The 16,020-nt window shown below is 38.7% G+C and overlaps 3 protein-coding genes across 3 annotated transcripts; all 3 read right to left on the bottom strand.

Annotated features, from left to right (window-relative positions):
* Positions 1 to 1,708: 1,708 nt before the first annotated feature.
* foxc1a (forkhead box C1a) lies at positions 1,709 to 3,127 on the bottom strand. The gene has a single exon (XM_062429321.1). The coding sequence runs from the start codon at positions 3,125 to 3,127 to the stop codon at positions 1,709 to 1,711; it is 1,419 nt and encodes a 472-aa protein (XP_062285305.1).
* A 6,841-nt stretch (positions 3,128 to 9,968) lies between these two features.
* foxf2a (forkhead box F2a) lies at positions 9,969 to 12,662 on the bottom strand. The gene is made up of 2 exons (XM_062429302.1): positions 11,708 to 12,662; positions 9,969 to 10,141 (listed from the first exon to the last, which is right to left on the bottom strand). The coding sequence occupies exons 1-2, from the start codon at positions 12,660 to 12,662 to the stop codon at positions 9,969 to 9,971; spliced, it is 1,128 nt and encodes a 375-aa protein (XP_062285286.1).
* A 1,946-nt stretch (positions 12,663 to 14,608) lies between these two features.
* Positions 14,609 to 15,439, bottom strand: foxq1a (forkhead box Q1a). The gene has a single exon (XM_062428207.1). The coding sequence runs from the start codon at positions 15,437 to 15,439 to the stop codon at positions 14,609 to 14,611; it is 831 nt and encodes a 276-aa protein (XP_062284191.1).
* Between the last annotated feature and the right edge of the window lie 581 nt (positions 15,440 to 16,020).

Here is a 16,020-nt window from a genome sequence, read left to right as displayed (position 1 = left end):
TCATGCGCAATTTTACGCAAGTTACGCACGAATCTATCAAAGCAAAAACAATTTTAACATTTGTTTAAATGCTGTATTTAATAAATAAATACATATAATAAAAACACATTAAAATAAATACATGTATGTGATTCCTAAATATTTGAATTAATCCCAAAATAAAATAAGAATATAGAATAAAAAAATGCATAAGCTGTGCTGATTGACATCGAAAGGTAGAGAACAGACTTGTATTCTAATGAAATTATTTTAAACAATTTCCATTGATATGTAATTATGGTAAATGATGTTGGCTTTTTGAAGTTACTGATGAGCTAGTAAAATAATTAAAAGAGAGTGATCGCCTTATAACAGAAATCAGCTGATAAAGATTGTATAGCTATCTCCTATCTTTAGAACAAATACCAATAGGTTCTTAAAAAAAACATCAATTTCTTGCACTTAAATATTCAAATACTACACATACTTAAACAATAGGATGATTTGCTTGTAAAACGTGATGTTCCTTGTTGCCTCCATTCACGTCAGTGTCATGTCAGACTGAGGAGAATTCAAACATCAAAACTGAAGTGACAACGGGACTATCTTTGGCATGCGTGGTATGATATTAAGTAAGCACTGGTATGCGCCAGTAAACACACAAGGCAATCCAAAACAAAGTTGTGCTGTGTGTAGCACTGTTTTCCTGGTCTGGGCCTCAGGTCAACATGATCTTTAATCATTTTTTATAAGTCTTTAGCACTTTAATATGACTACACTAATATAGATAGTATATGAAATATACTATCTGAAAGTTAAAAATCATAAAATATGATTATGTTCTTTGTATATACGCACGCCATTGGTTAAAAATTTCCTTTTTGCCTCAATATTGTTTTTCACGTTTCCTCAAAGATTTTTTTCTCTAACAAGACAAATAGGAAAATATATCCTTGCTTTTAGTTGAGTAAAAAATACCTAACGCCCGAATCTGTGCAGCAGATCATAATCCAAACATCCTCCATTTATATTTTCAAATTATATTTAATGAACGTACACTATTAATGACCAAAATGTAAATCTCAGAGGGGCAGATCATAACGAGGCCTGTTTACCTCTCACACACAAAACTAACACGGGCCAGACTGAGTGTAAAATATCATCCGCCTGTATTCAAGTCTGTAAGAAACGAGGCGTAACTTTAACTCACATAAAATGACAATTTATTAAACAAACAAACAAATCCTTCAAAAATACGTTTCAACAAATGAAGAATCTTTGAAATAGTACTTCGATATACACGTTCCTTTTTTAAAAGTTTTTATAATGGAACATAGGTTTTGGACAATTAAGGCAATTCAATTTAGAAACACTTTTTTGGTGTTTGGTCCATAATAGCCGGCTACAGTTTAGAAATAAATTACTATATGCAATTTACACGACCATGAAAACTGACATATCTTAACAGAATCACATAAAGCCACAGAAGCAAAAAGAGACTTACGTGTTATTTGCAGTAACACTGTTCTTTAGAAAAACCAAGATCAAGTCTTTTCTGTTTTTGTTTTCTGTCTCATATTAGTCCATATTGTGTGGGCAGTTAAAAGGAGGGGGAGGAGGGGGGTGGGGGGGGATTTAACTAAAAGAGTTCAAACACTGTGGAGAAAATACTGAGCATGTTTTCTGTTGTTGTTGGGTTTTGTTTATTTTTGTTTTTTTGTTTTTTTGGTCAGAACTTGCTGCAGTCATATACGAAAGCTCCCGAAGTGCGATAGATGGACTGGCTCGGTGGGAATGACATCTGACAGCTGTTATTCCCATTCACTGGTGAATTATTCAAGCCAATTCTTTGGGATTCAAACATCTCTCGAACTGAATGGAAGTTCTGCTGCTGTGCTGGGTAAGCTGCGCCCAGGTGGCCCAGGTCTCCGGCCTGGTTGAGGTACCATGAGGTCAGCCTCCCTTGGTGGGGATGGTGGCCCTCCTGCCCAGAGTTTAGATTACCGTGGGTGAGGGAGGATGAGGTGGTAGTGACTGAGTAATCTGGCAACGTTTCGTCCACGGTGGTACTCGGTGCCAAGTGGCTAGATCTGTCCCCGGCGTACAAGCTCATGGCTTGCATGTTACAATGATAGGTTGCATTGGAGGTAGTGGAGACGGAGTTTTGGTTACAAGGGGTACTATAGACAGATGTCTGACTTGGAGAATAGTTTAAGGACAAAGACGGTGCTATACCTGTCCTGTTGGAGGCGGTGAGGCTGGGGGTAAGCTCAGTGGCCCCTTGTGGGGACCCCCGGAGGGAGGTCATGATATTGTCTACGCTGAAGCCCTGCGTCGAGGCCTGGCCATGGTGTTGGTGGTGCTCAGAGCTGTCCATGCCGATGGATCTACTGGAGGGGATGCTGTGAGGGCTCCCACTGGACATACTGCTGCTGTCCGGACTCTCGATTTTGGGCACGGTGCTCAAAGAGGGCGAGTCGGCCTGTGGGGGCGTCGCAGTCCCGTTCTCTGTCTTAATATCCTGGATCCTCACAGGCTGGGAGCCCTGCACCGACTGCTCCTGCTCCCGGCCTTGCTGCCTCGGCGGCAGATCCTTCTGCAGCCGCTCTTCTTTTTCTTTCTGCACGTCCTTCTTTTTGAACCGCCGCCTCCTCCTCAAGAAGCTCCCGTTTTCAAACATGTTGTAAGAGTCTGGGTCCAGGGTCCAGTAGCTGCCTTTACCAGGTTTTTTATCATCACGGGGCACCTTGACAAAACACTCATTCAGGGAGAGATTGTGTCTGATGCTGTTCTGCCAGCCCTGCTTGTTGTCTCGGTAAAATGGAAACCTCTCCATGATAAACTGGTAAATCCCATTTAGGGTCACTTTCTTGTCAGGCGAGTTTTGGATAGCCATAGTGATGAGCGCAATGTAACTATACGGAGGTTTGACCATATCCTTGGGCTGGGGTTGGGGAGTGTATGGTCCATAAGCCCGGGCCATGCTGGCAGGGTATTGGTCATGAGCCGCATGAGAGTACATGTTCATAGGTGCTGGCATCCCTGTGTATCCCCCTCCGGCGGCGGCCCGGTAGTAGCTGGGGTCGCTGCTGATGTACGGCACGACGCCCAGTGAGTTGGGACTGGAGACGGAGTAACGAGCCTGCATGTCTTCACTTTGATCCGGCGAAAATAAAGCTCCAAAATACGCAGACGGAGAGCTCCACTTCTCCCTCCTCTGAGTGCTGAAGCGCTCAAATCACAATTCCTGACTGCTCACTTAAAAAAGAAAGTATAGTCTTAACACCGGTGCAGCTTGCAGGATCTCAGCTGTGTTTAAGCCGTCCCCATCTCTGTGTCTCTATGAAACGCACATTGAAAAAGTTCTGAACTTTGGACATCCGTCACCACACAGGACTTTTGCGCAGTTAAATTCTTTCCTCCTTTTTTGCTGCCAGAAGAGCTCCTCCCCGAAAAGTGCACCAGTCGTCCAATAGGAAGTCAGGCCGTGCAGAGGGAGCAGGAGGCTCCTGGCCACACTCTGAGCTTTTAGAAAAAGGAGAGGAGGTGTCGGTAACTCCCAGCCCACTCTAGCTAAGACCTCAGACGTGACAGAGCAACTCACATGTACACAATCAGATCATGGAGTGCATCACACTTTGATGGAGAAAAGTCATCTTCTATGAGACCCACAGTTGTCTTAAGAGAGGAAAAATTGATGACTTATCGTTCACATTTGCAAGTTAAATGACCTATATTAATCTGGATATTATAACATTAAATCAGTTCTGATATTTATCTAGAAAAATCCCAATTTGCTCAAGGCAGTGTTTTTATATTCGTTGCCCATAATAATAATATTCATTCATTCCACTGCATTTGTTTCTCTTTCATTCTTTTGAAAAGAGTGGATAGTATGCGCCAATAAACCAAATGGCGTCGTTAAAGTTCACATTTACGTCCTCAAAAGTGCATTTTATTGGTTAATAGAGTCAACACTGGCTGCAAGATCAAAGCAGGACAGAGCCTTGCATCATTGGCAGTGGGCGGTTAAGTGCGATCTCATTACAGCGAGAATTAAGACAGTTTGGGCTGAGAGAGGCCAGAGGTGTGAGAGTTTATTCAAGAGAAGGATTTAAAGACACGCAAAGAACCAAATGGGACATGATGGGTTTTTTCATTAAAATGTCTGTTGGGTTGAGAAGTGATTGCCACTTTAACTGAAACTGCACTGTTAATATAGTATTTTTTTTAAATTAATGTGCAATTATTTACAGCCATACATTGTGTTTTCTCCACACAGATGTAACTCATTTATTAATTTTGATATTAAAAAATATCTAAAGATGTTAAAATGTATTTAGAAGCAAACCACATCATTTGCAACTATTCAGTCACGTTTAAGGCTGATGACGTTTGGTAGGAAAATAGAAAACATGTGAAAAGTTTTTCTCCATAGCTATAAAGAAAAACCCTCAATAAACCGGGCCAGAAGGCCTCTGTATCGCCGTGCTGTCAGAGGCGACTGTGCATGAAATTGTAAATGGTCATTGTGAGGCAAAGTTACAGTCCCAATATCGGTGTAATCCTTTGCAGGTCGTCTTAATTAAATGTCCGTGCAGTGGCCTGGTGCTATGCGGGTTTCTCCTTACATGGACCCGGGCATGAACTTTTTCCACCGCCCTAGGCTGTTTACACAGTTCACGACGGGCATTTTATTTAATACCATGGCCTGCCCACCTAGTCCCCATGAACTCGTTATTAGTTAAGGAAAGCACAGTGAAAATCATGAATATGTGCCAAAATAATAAACAGAAAACAGGCACAACATTTGAAGGCTGTTGCCTGTTTTCTTGTGTTATGTAATGAGGGCAGCATTACTATTCAAAATAAAAGTTGTAGCTTTATGGAGATGTAGACACCTGTTTGAATATTATATGTTCTACAAATTAATTTTAATGTGATTTTATTTCTATTTGTCAATTAAGGCATTTTTGCATATATACCAACACATGGCATCTTTTCTATCATTATACATTTTGTAAGGAGAGATATTTCATGAGGTCATAACAAATAAATAACAAATAATCAAGCAATTGGAATGTGACTTTACTGTATTAAAATAACACATAAAGCCTAGTTAAAATGTTCAAGTATGTAGGAGCCTACAATGCAGTGTATGATATGTATATATTATTAACATTAAACACTGAAAAAACCCCAGCAAACACAAAAACAAAAAAAAACAAAGAAAACAAAAAACGTGAATTAAAATCGAACTCACAATGACGCTGATATTATAAAAGAGAGAGAGACATGGGAGAGTGAGGAAAATGAGCCTTTTCATCATAACTATGAGTTTGGCTCCCCCTGGCGTTCTGAAGGAGTTACTTTTTTCAGATTCTTTTTACATAGATTGCTGTATCTTAATTGCAGCTGTTTATTTTGAATCCTAATGAAGCCTCTTATTTGATGACCACAAATCTTCTTTTTTTTTACCAGAACTTTCATCAAAATTAAAATGTGCTGCTGTGTGTGTGTGTTCTTTAAGCAGAAACATATTATATCAGAACCTAAAAACCTAAACTCCCGCATCAAATAGAAAGATGACAAGGTATGTAAATGAGAAACACTACTGAGATTAATTTCACTACATCTACTAATATTTGATGTGTGTGTGCGCGAGTGTGTTTGTGTAAACCTATGTTGTGCGTGTTTGTATCATGTATTTACTCATGTTGTGGGAAAATAGGCGACTCACCTACCTTTTGGGGACTACAAGCAGTATCGTATATCATTAAATTATAGGGTTAGGTTTGGGCAAGTAATGTTTAGGGTTAGTGTACAACTCCAGGAAAGTAATAGAATTATGTATGTCAATCAATGTACCCTGAACTGATAGAAACACGACTCTCTCTCTGTGTGTGTGTGTGTGTGTGTGTGTGTGTGTGTGTGTGTGTGTGTGTGTGTGTGTGTGTGTGTGTGTGTGTGTGTGTGTGTGTGTGATGATGATGTCTAGTTGAGCTAGTTTTTTCCATCAGGAGCGTCTAAAAAAAGGAGTGCATTTATTATACGCTGCTGCCACCTCATGGTCGACTTCAGTACTACAGACAAGGAGGTGATCAGAAAAGAAAAGGGAAAACCATGACCTTGAATAATGAGATGCACTCACTACATGGTCAGTGTAATATATGCCATTTTGTATATGGTGCATTTCATAAATTACATACATTTTAAATATTACACCAGTGTGTTTCATGCTAGGGAATTAAGCATGAAAATCTTTCCATTACCTGTCAGCTTCGATCCTCTACAGTTGAGTGTACAGCGAGATAATGTGGATGCATTCACTATCATGGCATTAATTATGAAGTGAATGTTTTTGAATGCAATTTTTTTCAGTAAACCAAGAGAAGATGACCAAAACCTGGCCATTGCCAATCTAAGTATGTACTATAAGCCCAAATTGTAATTTATCATAAGCATTAATTATTAGCATAACTGGACTTCAACTGGAGAAAAGAGTGTGATGCATGTTTCTTTTCTTCCTTTGCAGTTTTGTTGAAAAAAAGTCAGGGCTGTTACTTCTCATTCTATTTTTAATGAACATTTGTAATTTTCATAGTATTGGTATGAAGTAGTAGCATTTTTTTTTTTAAACTTAATGGAATGAAGTCATGATATTGGCTACAAGTAAATATGGATTTAATGTAAACTCATGCAACTGCAACTAAGGCTTGCAGGTTTCATATAATAATAATAATAATTTTAATTCAGTGAATTAAGTCTCCACAATTCATGGTGTGCACTTTATAGTTGCTGTTGTTTAACCACATGTGTATTAACACTGTAAAAAAAAATACTTATGTGTGTTTTAACATATACCCTTGACTGATTTACATGTGCAAGCATCTGTCAGCACCATCCTCACCCGTCTTCTTCATTTACTCCTCTTTATTATTGCTTGGACAGCAATGATGTCAAGAAATCTGAGTGTACAGACCATTGATGGAGAATGTTGATTGTTATACAGTATACATAAATATGTATCTTTATTTGTTAGTGTGCTTTACTTCAAGTAAAGGTTTTGTTTAAACCTCCAATCAATTCACCTGAATGAAATGACTTTTCATGATGTGTTGTTTCCTGTTATCATCTTGGGGAGGTTTGTTTTGTTTTGTTTTTTGTTGTATTGTTGTTTATTTTATTGTTTTAGCAAGGACATAATTTAGATACAAAATTTGTCGAGAGACCAAAATTGGTGAGAGACATGCATCATTCTTAATGGGGTACTAGTTGTGTAATAGTTGGGTGTAACACACTTCATATATTCATATGTCAGCTGTCTGACAGTTCAGATGGAACCATCAGCTGTAAGATAATGCTCATAAACATGAATATTTTTGAGCATTTTCATTCTACATTATGACTCTACATTTTTGAAATTATTAGCAGTCTGCATGATGCCATTTTAAAGTTTAATAATTTAATTTGCAAGCAATATTTGATTTAATAAATGTAACTTGCTTGTGTATAACTTCTTGAATTTTTTCCCCATCAACTATTTTCTCCACATTCCTTCTTCAGTTGAACATGTTCATCAGCGCTGAAAATAATATTTTGGGCTAATAATATTTTGGGCAAGTACAAAAAACAAGAAAATGAAAATAAGGGAACAAATCCCAGCAGAGAAAAAATCAGTATAAAAACAAAAGGTGGATGCATTCACTTCAAAGGTGGAAAAAGGTGGCACATCATTTATGCAAACAATGAGCTTTCCATGTGCAAAACACTGCTACTGTGTCATTTCATAGATTTATCAATATTGAATCTTGCCATGTTAAAATGTATTTATAATCATCTTCAGCACTATGCACATCAGAGACATTAATGACAGTGACTCTTAAATGCCTGTTTAAGGACATTACGCCAATTATTGTAAACTTGGAATATGTATCAAATGTCGACATAATTTGGATGAATATGTATATCATGTAATACAACAATGCAAACATATGATGCTGTACCAACTTTTTCAAACCCTTCAGACCTGGACCCTTCAGACTGTTTAATGCTGTTTAATGTCTGCCTACAGGATGATCAAATGAATAAAATGTTAAACCATTTTGTATATTTATATGAATAAACATAACGCATTTGTCTTAAATTGAAGGAACACTTTATTTAACCTATTTATAAGATAGTGTTTATGTTTTTTTATCAGTTTTATTGGTGAGTGCTGGATAGCTTATATTCCACCATTCATCTAATTTGGGAGCAAATTTAGAACATAAAGACTGTGGAATAACCATACCATACAGTGTATAATATTTTCTGAGCATATATGTAAAAAGTAAACCTTTTAAAATAATCTACTGTTACTCTTTACATCCATTTGTCCAGGGTTGCTCAGCATATTGTTTTCACAGTTGTTCATTATGAAGATCATTTGTTGATACAGTTTTTCTATCATAGTTTTATCAACTCATCTGCAATTCAGTCAGATGTTATTTTATAATTTCACAATCAAGCTGTATTTTGTTACACTGTATTTCAGGCAACGCTGGTTTTCACCTTGGCTCAAAGAACTTCACTAGAGGCTTCTTATAAAACAGACAAAAAGCATTTTGTATTTGTGGGTCACTGACACAAAATAATATCAACTTTACCTGTAATCAGTATCTTAATATGACTGAATGGCACGCTTGCTGCATAATCTTTTTTATCTACAAATAAATGTATGCTCACCCAATTTCTAATAAAAGAGAAAACATTTAACCTGGTGTGAACCCTTTAACTTTAGATGACCACTAGGTGGCAGTATAGTCACATGAAAACCAGCAGGATGCGTGACATGTGACGTGTCTTTCTAATAAATTAATTTTCAAGTGATCATTACATATACAGTAGCACATACAGGCTAACAAAGAAGATGACAATTGCATCCTCAGCGTATAAAATAATAATTACTAATTTTTAAACCATTTTAACTGTCTTTTCATTACATGAAGTGTGTCAACAGCACAAATTGCAAATCTGCATAATATATTTGTTCAGACCGAATCTGACTGTACACTAGCTTTAGTGCGAAAATAAAGAAAGCACTGATTAATCAGAATATGATTTTAAAATGGGAAATACTCAGAAACCGCAAACTGACGATGCACAATATATGTGAATGGTGCTATTGTAATTTTTAAACATGACTTTTGTGCCATACGTTTGTTTTAACACTGCCAAACTGTCGCTAACTACAAATACACTGTAAACCCAACATGTCTGACGGCTCAGGAGTGAAGGCAAATAAGTGAGTTGTTGAAATCGCCTTAAAAATGCACCATAATAAAGGAGACAATTAAAAAAAATTACAGTTGACTTCCATAATAAAACAGGTTTTGTGTTAGGCTATTTTAACTGGGTAATAATGATGATGATAATAATAATAATAATAATAATAATAATAATAATAATAATAATAATAATAATAATAATAATAACAATAACAATAACAATAACAATAATAATAATAGGCTACTAATACTACTACTACTACTGCTACTACTACTACTACTAATAATAATAATAATAATAATATTGAAGCAGAGGAAAAAAATGACAAAAAAATTCAAATTGTCCTTTAAAAATAAATTTTTTTAATAAACAACTTCAACAACGTCAAGACAACAAAGTTAAGTGCATGAATAAACATAAATTGAGGTGTATGCTATGTGTTTTTCAGTAAAAATGTAAATATTGCTGCTTATTCATGCGTGTGATCAGTCAGTAATATAATGAGAATGTATAGCGCCACAATAGATTCTCATATCATGATATAACCTCTGCTAAACAGGTGAAAGATGATGTTTCATCCTCTCTTCTTCCACACTGACCCTTCAGAAAATAAAACCTCCTTTCTCGTCACCATCAGTTCTATTACGATAACTCCTGAGGGTTGTATATAGCAGAAAAGCTCACGACAGATCTGTCGTGTCTGAAAGTGGTTTGTTTTGTCACATAACACATGGCTTGACATCCTGATAGACACTCTGGTGATGGTGATGAAGCTGGTGATAGTAAGATCCACCGCTGTTGGGATGCAAAGAAGAGATCCCATTCAGGTTCAAAACGAAGTCCTTCCTGTCACATACAGGGGCCGAGTGGCTGGAATATCGAGACAGTCCCACTGTAAACAAACAGGGCAAACGATGATCAGTTTTTTTTCTTTTTTTAAATCAGGTTAAATCAGATTTATATTATTATTTAATCCATATACTCAATAGGTAACCAAAACTAGAGGTTTGTTAATAATAATATGTATGCTACATAAATGTGTGCTTTATAGATCAATTATAAGCCATTAATATGAACAACTTTTGGGTTGGCAAGTGTGAGAAATGCATGGTGTTAATCTTTTGTATTTGATAATAATAGTTATAAATGTTTATGTTTGAAATCAATTTAGAAATGCTCGTGGGTCTAATCTCTCTCTCTGCACTTTAATAAACTATTTGGTCTGAAGGTATAAATGTTAGGAACACATGAATAAATCTGTCCTTTAATAATCCATCGAGTTTGTAGTTGTAAAAGTCAATATGTTAAGAAATTAATTTTGGTCCAGATGTTGTACAACTCTTTCTCACAAAAGGAGAGTGGTGAATCGGTCCATTGGGATCTACCTGATGAATAAAAAAAACAAAAGACAAAGCATGTATCTTGGTGGAGGAAGTATAACATACCATGTTCTTATTAACAGCTTATGACTGATATATTATGCATTAGGAAATTATGTATTAACCATTTCTAAAAAACAGCATTATTGCTTCTTATTAGAAACTGGTGTTAATTAGTTTAATTTGTTTCGTGTGTATTAAAACACATTGATAGGAAAATGTAAGAAAATTAAACTGTTATTAGCGTGGTTTTTGGCAGTAGTTGCTCAAGTTACAGGCTTCAATGAATTTGCAACATAATTACAAAAAATAACTGTGTCTCAGTTTTAAGAACATCTTTGTAAATCTTCACAGGTTCATATGGCACGTTTTGATGTGTTATTTCTATTACAGCTTTAATCGATGCCTCCAAAGAAAACGCGTGTTAATGCAAAAAGAAAATGTAGGAAATGTATTTATACAAAATATACAAAAAACTGCACACTTCATACAAAATGTTATGGTGCATGATACAAAACTAAAGAGAAGCAAACGCCTCATGTTTTCTATATTTAATCTGATGACAGACTAATCAATAGACCCAAATGCGCGTTGGTTCGATTTTATTGGGGGTAATATTGTGTGTGTGTGTGTGTGTGTGTGTGTGTGTGTGTGTGTGTGTGTGTGTGTGTGTGTGTGTGTGTGTGTGTGTGTGTGTGTGTGTGTGTGTGTGTGTGTGTGTGTGTGTTTATTTATTGCATTTCCATCAGGTTTGGGTAGATACAAAAATATTCATACACTGTCAATATTGTAGTCACAATTTGCCAAGTTAATTTGGATTGAACGAGCATTTTATTTCTGTATTTCTCATCGAACGCATTTGATTAAATACAATGAAATGTCTTTTGCAAATCTAACTTGTAGGCTACAATTTCTTTAACGAAACCAGAAATGATAGAAATATGAAAATAGCAATCATTTCTGTTTTTGCAATGCATTATTTTGATCTTAACCATTAATGTAGGTTATTATGATTCATCATGGTGCAAATAGCAAATACAACATGTGGATTAAAGATAGGTTACACGGTGGTGCTGTACCTGAAACGTCCGAAGAATCTCGTGCATTATGGTGCAGATAACCTTGATCCAGAGAGTAAGATGACATCCCCGTGTGCAGAGCAGAAGAAGTGGGGCTGCTTGATGCCAGCGACTGCTGTTTGATATATGAAGACACGCCAGGTGAACTCCAGTGTGAGGCTGCATTTGCATAGGGCGACTGACAGTCCAAAGTGCCTATCATTGCTGGGGAGGACTGCAGGGGGCTGCTACTGCTATCCGGGCAGTAGTCCGCATTAGAAGCCACCTGACATGCAGCCATGTACGATGACCCGGAGCTTGATGACATATGTGGGACGTGATGCCCCCCTCCGAGCCCCTCGTAGCCCCCTGGCACAGCAGTACCCATCAAGTCTATGTTGTAGCTATTATGACATGCTAATGAACCTGACGGTGACTGGAAATCAAAGTTTTGCGGCAGCATAGACGCACCAAATCCGATACCATTCATCATCCTGTACATTGGTTTCAGAGCTTGACATTTCCTACGAAACCCCCGAGGTCTGCGACGAAAGGAGCCCTCCTCGAACATAAACTCGCTACCCGGATCAATGGTCCAGTAGTGGCCCTTGCCAGGTCTGCCGAGACCCTTGGGCAGCTTTATAAAGCATTCGTTCAGAGACAGATTGTGTCTAACGGAGTTTTTCCATCCCTGGTATGATCCCCTAAAGAAAGGGAATCGGGCCTGCAGGAACTGATAAATTTCACTCAGAGTAAGCCTTTTGGTCGGTGAGCTTTGAATTGCCATCACAATGAGGGCAATATATGAGTACGGGGGCTTTTCAGGGCGCCTCAAGCCAGAGTTTCCCTTTTTTCCTTTGCTTGATGCATTGTGGGTGCTCTCCATCACTGGCTGTGCGCTCAGGAGAGTTGCCGTTGGACTGCAGCTCAGGAGACTGGATGCATCCAAATGTTGCTGGGAGCTCTCGGTTGTCATGGTGAGCGTCAATAACACGTGGGAAAATCGCTTTTCCTATATTTCAAATGCTAGTAAAGGTTGCCTAATGCGTTAATTGAAGAGGTCAGTGTCCCTTTGCGATGCTCTGCGCGTTTATTACCATGAAAATCAAGAAACGCCAGCCGCTGTTCCTCCTTCTTCTCTCTGTCCATTGCTGGCAATAGTCCCATAAGAGAGGGGAAATAAAGCTCCTCGACTTTGCTTGCGCATATCCACCCGGCCAAACACAACTCGACCACCTATCAATTCTTAAATCTCTCTCTGCCCCTCTGTCCCCCCGAAATCCCTCCAAGAAACCGCCGGGAAATACTCCCTCCCTATCTGGCCAGGATCCAGACAAGAAGCCGGACGCAGCACAGTGGAGTAAGACAAATCTCCTCCCACGACTCGCTTTCCAAAACACTATGTCTACATTTGTCAGACCAATATTTGGCACGACAGTTTGACAAGACATGATGAATAAAACGACACAGTTTGAATACATTTAAATAATTCATTTTGACCTCATGTACCTGCAAACAGAGACGATGCCTGCCAGCGTTTTTTATATTTTAAGGTGTGCTTGCAGGAGAAAGAGTCCTGCAGTGTTCATTTGTTTATATCTGTTCAGGGTTAGGATTCTGACATGAGAGGAAGCATGCTTTTTCCATCAGAGCGTGCCAGCATACCACACACAGCGCGAGTGTCAGTTTACCTCTTGGAGCCTGGAATACATCCCTGGAGAAAAGAATCGATTGGAAAATCTAAATAAAGTCTTAAGGAACAATTAAGATAATTGAAACTTCCAATATATTGTGTATTTTATGCAACGTTTACTACTGTAAATGGCCTTTTTGCGTCTTGGTGTTTGCCCATGAGGATTACGCATGTCTGGTGTCATTATCTCCCCATACTCCAGCAATTCTACCCAAAATATCATCAAACCTGTAACCCCGCTGCGTCCAGGATGCACAGCTGGTTTAAAGGATATTTACTTTCTAGTCTCAGAAGAATGGGCTTAGGAAGAAATTTTTCCTATTGTGGATTTCGAATTCAGTTCTCTCAGGATGCACCATTTGTATAAACCCTTTCCTGCGCATGTGTAGAGACTTAGGCGACAGCTATTTGCAGCGCCAGACTGAAAACATAAATATTGGATGCCCCGCGAGCTCCATGAACAGTGAAAAGTAAATACACTTATAAGGGATGCTAATAATAGGCTACATCAATTTCATATTATTATTATTATTATTATTATTATTATTATTATTATTATTATTATTATTATTATTATTCCAATCAAGGTGAAAGCTATTACCATACAAAATCTGGGCTTTTAGGTTGCAAAGTAACCAATAATATTATAGGCAAATATTATATAAAGGAGGAGGCTGGTGAAGAGGAATTCATTGGTGCACCTGAAACCAAACCTACAGCAGAGTTCCCTGACAGTGTGTTAAGGTGGAGTCACATGAACACACGCCCTGATGAACATTGGCACTTAACAGGTGTGGATGTCTCATGCAGGTGTAAGTCCTAATTTGGCTCCACATGAAACACCTTGACTACTTAATAACTCCTTTTGAAGTCATTTTCCAACGATGCAACATACAAATCAACGTGGTTTAAGTTGTTTTTATTTCGTTATGAACACACGTTTGTAAGAAGAGACACAACCACAGTCAAAGTGCATTTTTAAACACGTTTGTTAAACAAACTACAAATTCAATGGACAGTTCAGTAACATTTCCAATAATGTGTAGAAAGTAGATCATCTGGGACATTACCAGATGTATAAAAAATAAACTGTAACACCATGCCACCATAAATCCAATTTGATCCCAACATAGATGAAAAAAGTTGCCATCTGTCTTTAATGTTTGTTCTGTCCCACTGTGTCCATCATCAGTGCACACAGATCATCTCAAAGGATAAAGAGTCCAAATTCAACTCTGAAATCGTAAAACTGTCTGTGAAATCAGCCCATCGCTGTAGGCGTGTGAAACATGCGCAGCACGGGAGTCCACATAGGCTGACTTAACGAATGGAAATGAGGCAGGTGTATTTGAATGAGGTATCATTAGTTCAGTGTAACGCGGCCAAGTGAAGGTAGGGAGGGAGCTGTTGTGTGAGTCCCTCTTGAACGGCTTGCTGAGGATGCTGTCTATTGCAAATGAACTGGTGAACTTGACAGCGGATTCAGTCCTGGTGGCGGATGCGGACTGTTGGATGCTCTGCGGCCCCTCTGCAAGCTCGGACTCCTCTGGCTCCATGCCAAATTTTTTGTTAATGCGTTTTCTTCTGCGACGGAACACTCCGTCTGCAAACGTGTATTCGCTTTGAGGATTCAGCATCCAGTAATTGTCCTTTCCCCAAGGTCTGGACGGGTCCCGGAGCACTTTGAGAAAGCAGTCATTTAGCGACAAGTTGTGTCGAACCGAATTTCTCCAGCCGGTGTAGCTGCCCCTGAAGAACGGAAACTTTTTCATCAGATAGTCGTTTATTTCCGCCAGAGTCAGGCGTCCAGAGGTGGAGTCCCGGATAGCCATGGCAATGAGAGCGATGTATGAGAACGGGGGTTTGGGTCTCCTTGTGTACGGCTTTGATTTGCTGCTGGTACATGAGGTAACAGGTGGAGGGCTGTGTGCCACGCAGTCCCCATCCGACCCCAGCTCCTCTTCAGCAGAAAGAGGAGAGCGCACACTCCCCTCTACATCACTGGACATCTCTAAAAGTTTAATCTCACAGTGGTTTCCGCACAACACCTCCAGCTTCATTCTTTTAATGGATTTTCCTGCTCTTAATATTGTGCTGTATAGGACCTTTGCGATATGATCTCCGCCAAAAGTCTGGAACTTGTGTGCGTCAAGACGCGAAGTCCTTTAAAGTGGATCCAAAGAAGTATATCTTTATTGTCATACCTGCCAGAGCATTGAAGCCCGTCTCACCTACAGTCGGTGTCAGCAGCAGTTTATAGCCGGCTCACCTCAACACAGACCAACCCTAGGAGGGCGGAGTTAGGTGATTTCAAAAGGTTTGGAGCATCACAAAATATCTTCCCATTCCGTGCATGATAGTCTATAATAAAACCATGATTATAATCAAAGTTAATCGGGAACTTAAAGTACAGTATTTAGCAATTAGTAAGAGATGACGTTCATTGAACTTCCTACTCAGTGTGGCTTTATTTCTGTCTCACCTGTGAAATGTGATCTGACAGACACCATGGAACTATTTCACCTGAGACAACCAGGTGGCGCATGCTTCCTTTGTATTTCTAAGGTGCAGTGCCTGCAGGTAAAATCCCAGTTCAGGATCATTTGTCAATTTCAGGCAGCACTGTAATCACGGCCTGAAC

This window comes from Scomber scombrus, chromosome 11, assembly GCF_963691925.1.
Source record: "Scomber scombrus chromosome 11, fScoSco1.1, whole genome shotgun sequence".
In the NCBI taxonomy this organism is placed as follows: domain Eukaryota; kingdom Metazoa; phylum Chordata; class Actinopteri; order Scombriformes; family Scombridae; genus Scomber; species Scomber scombrus.
This window is presented reverse-complemented; position numbering and strand designations above follow the sequence as displayed.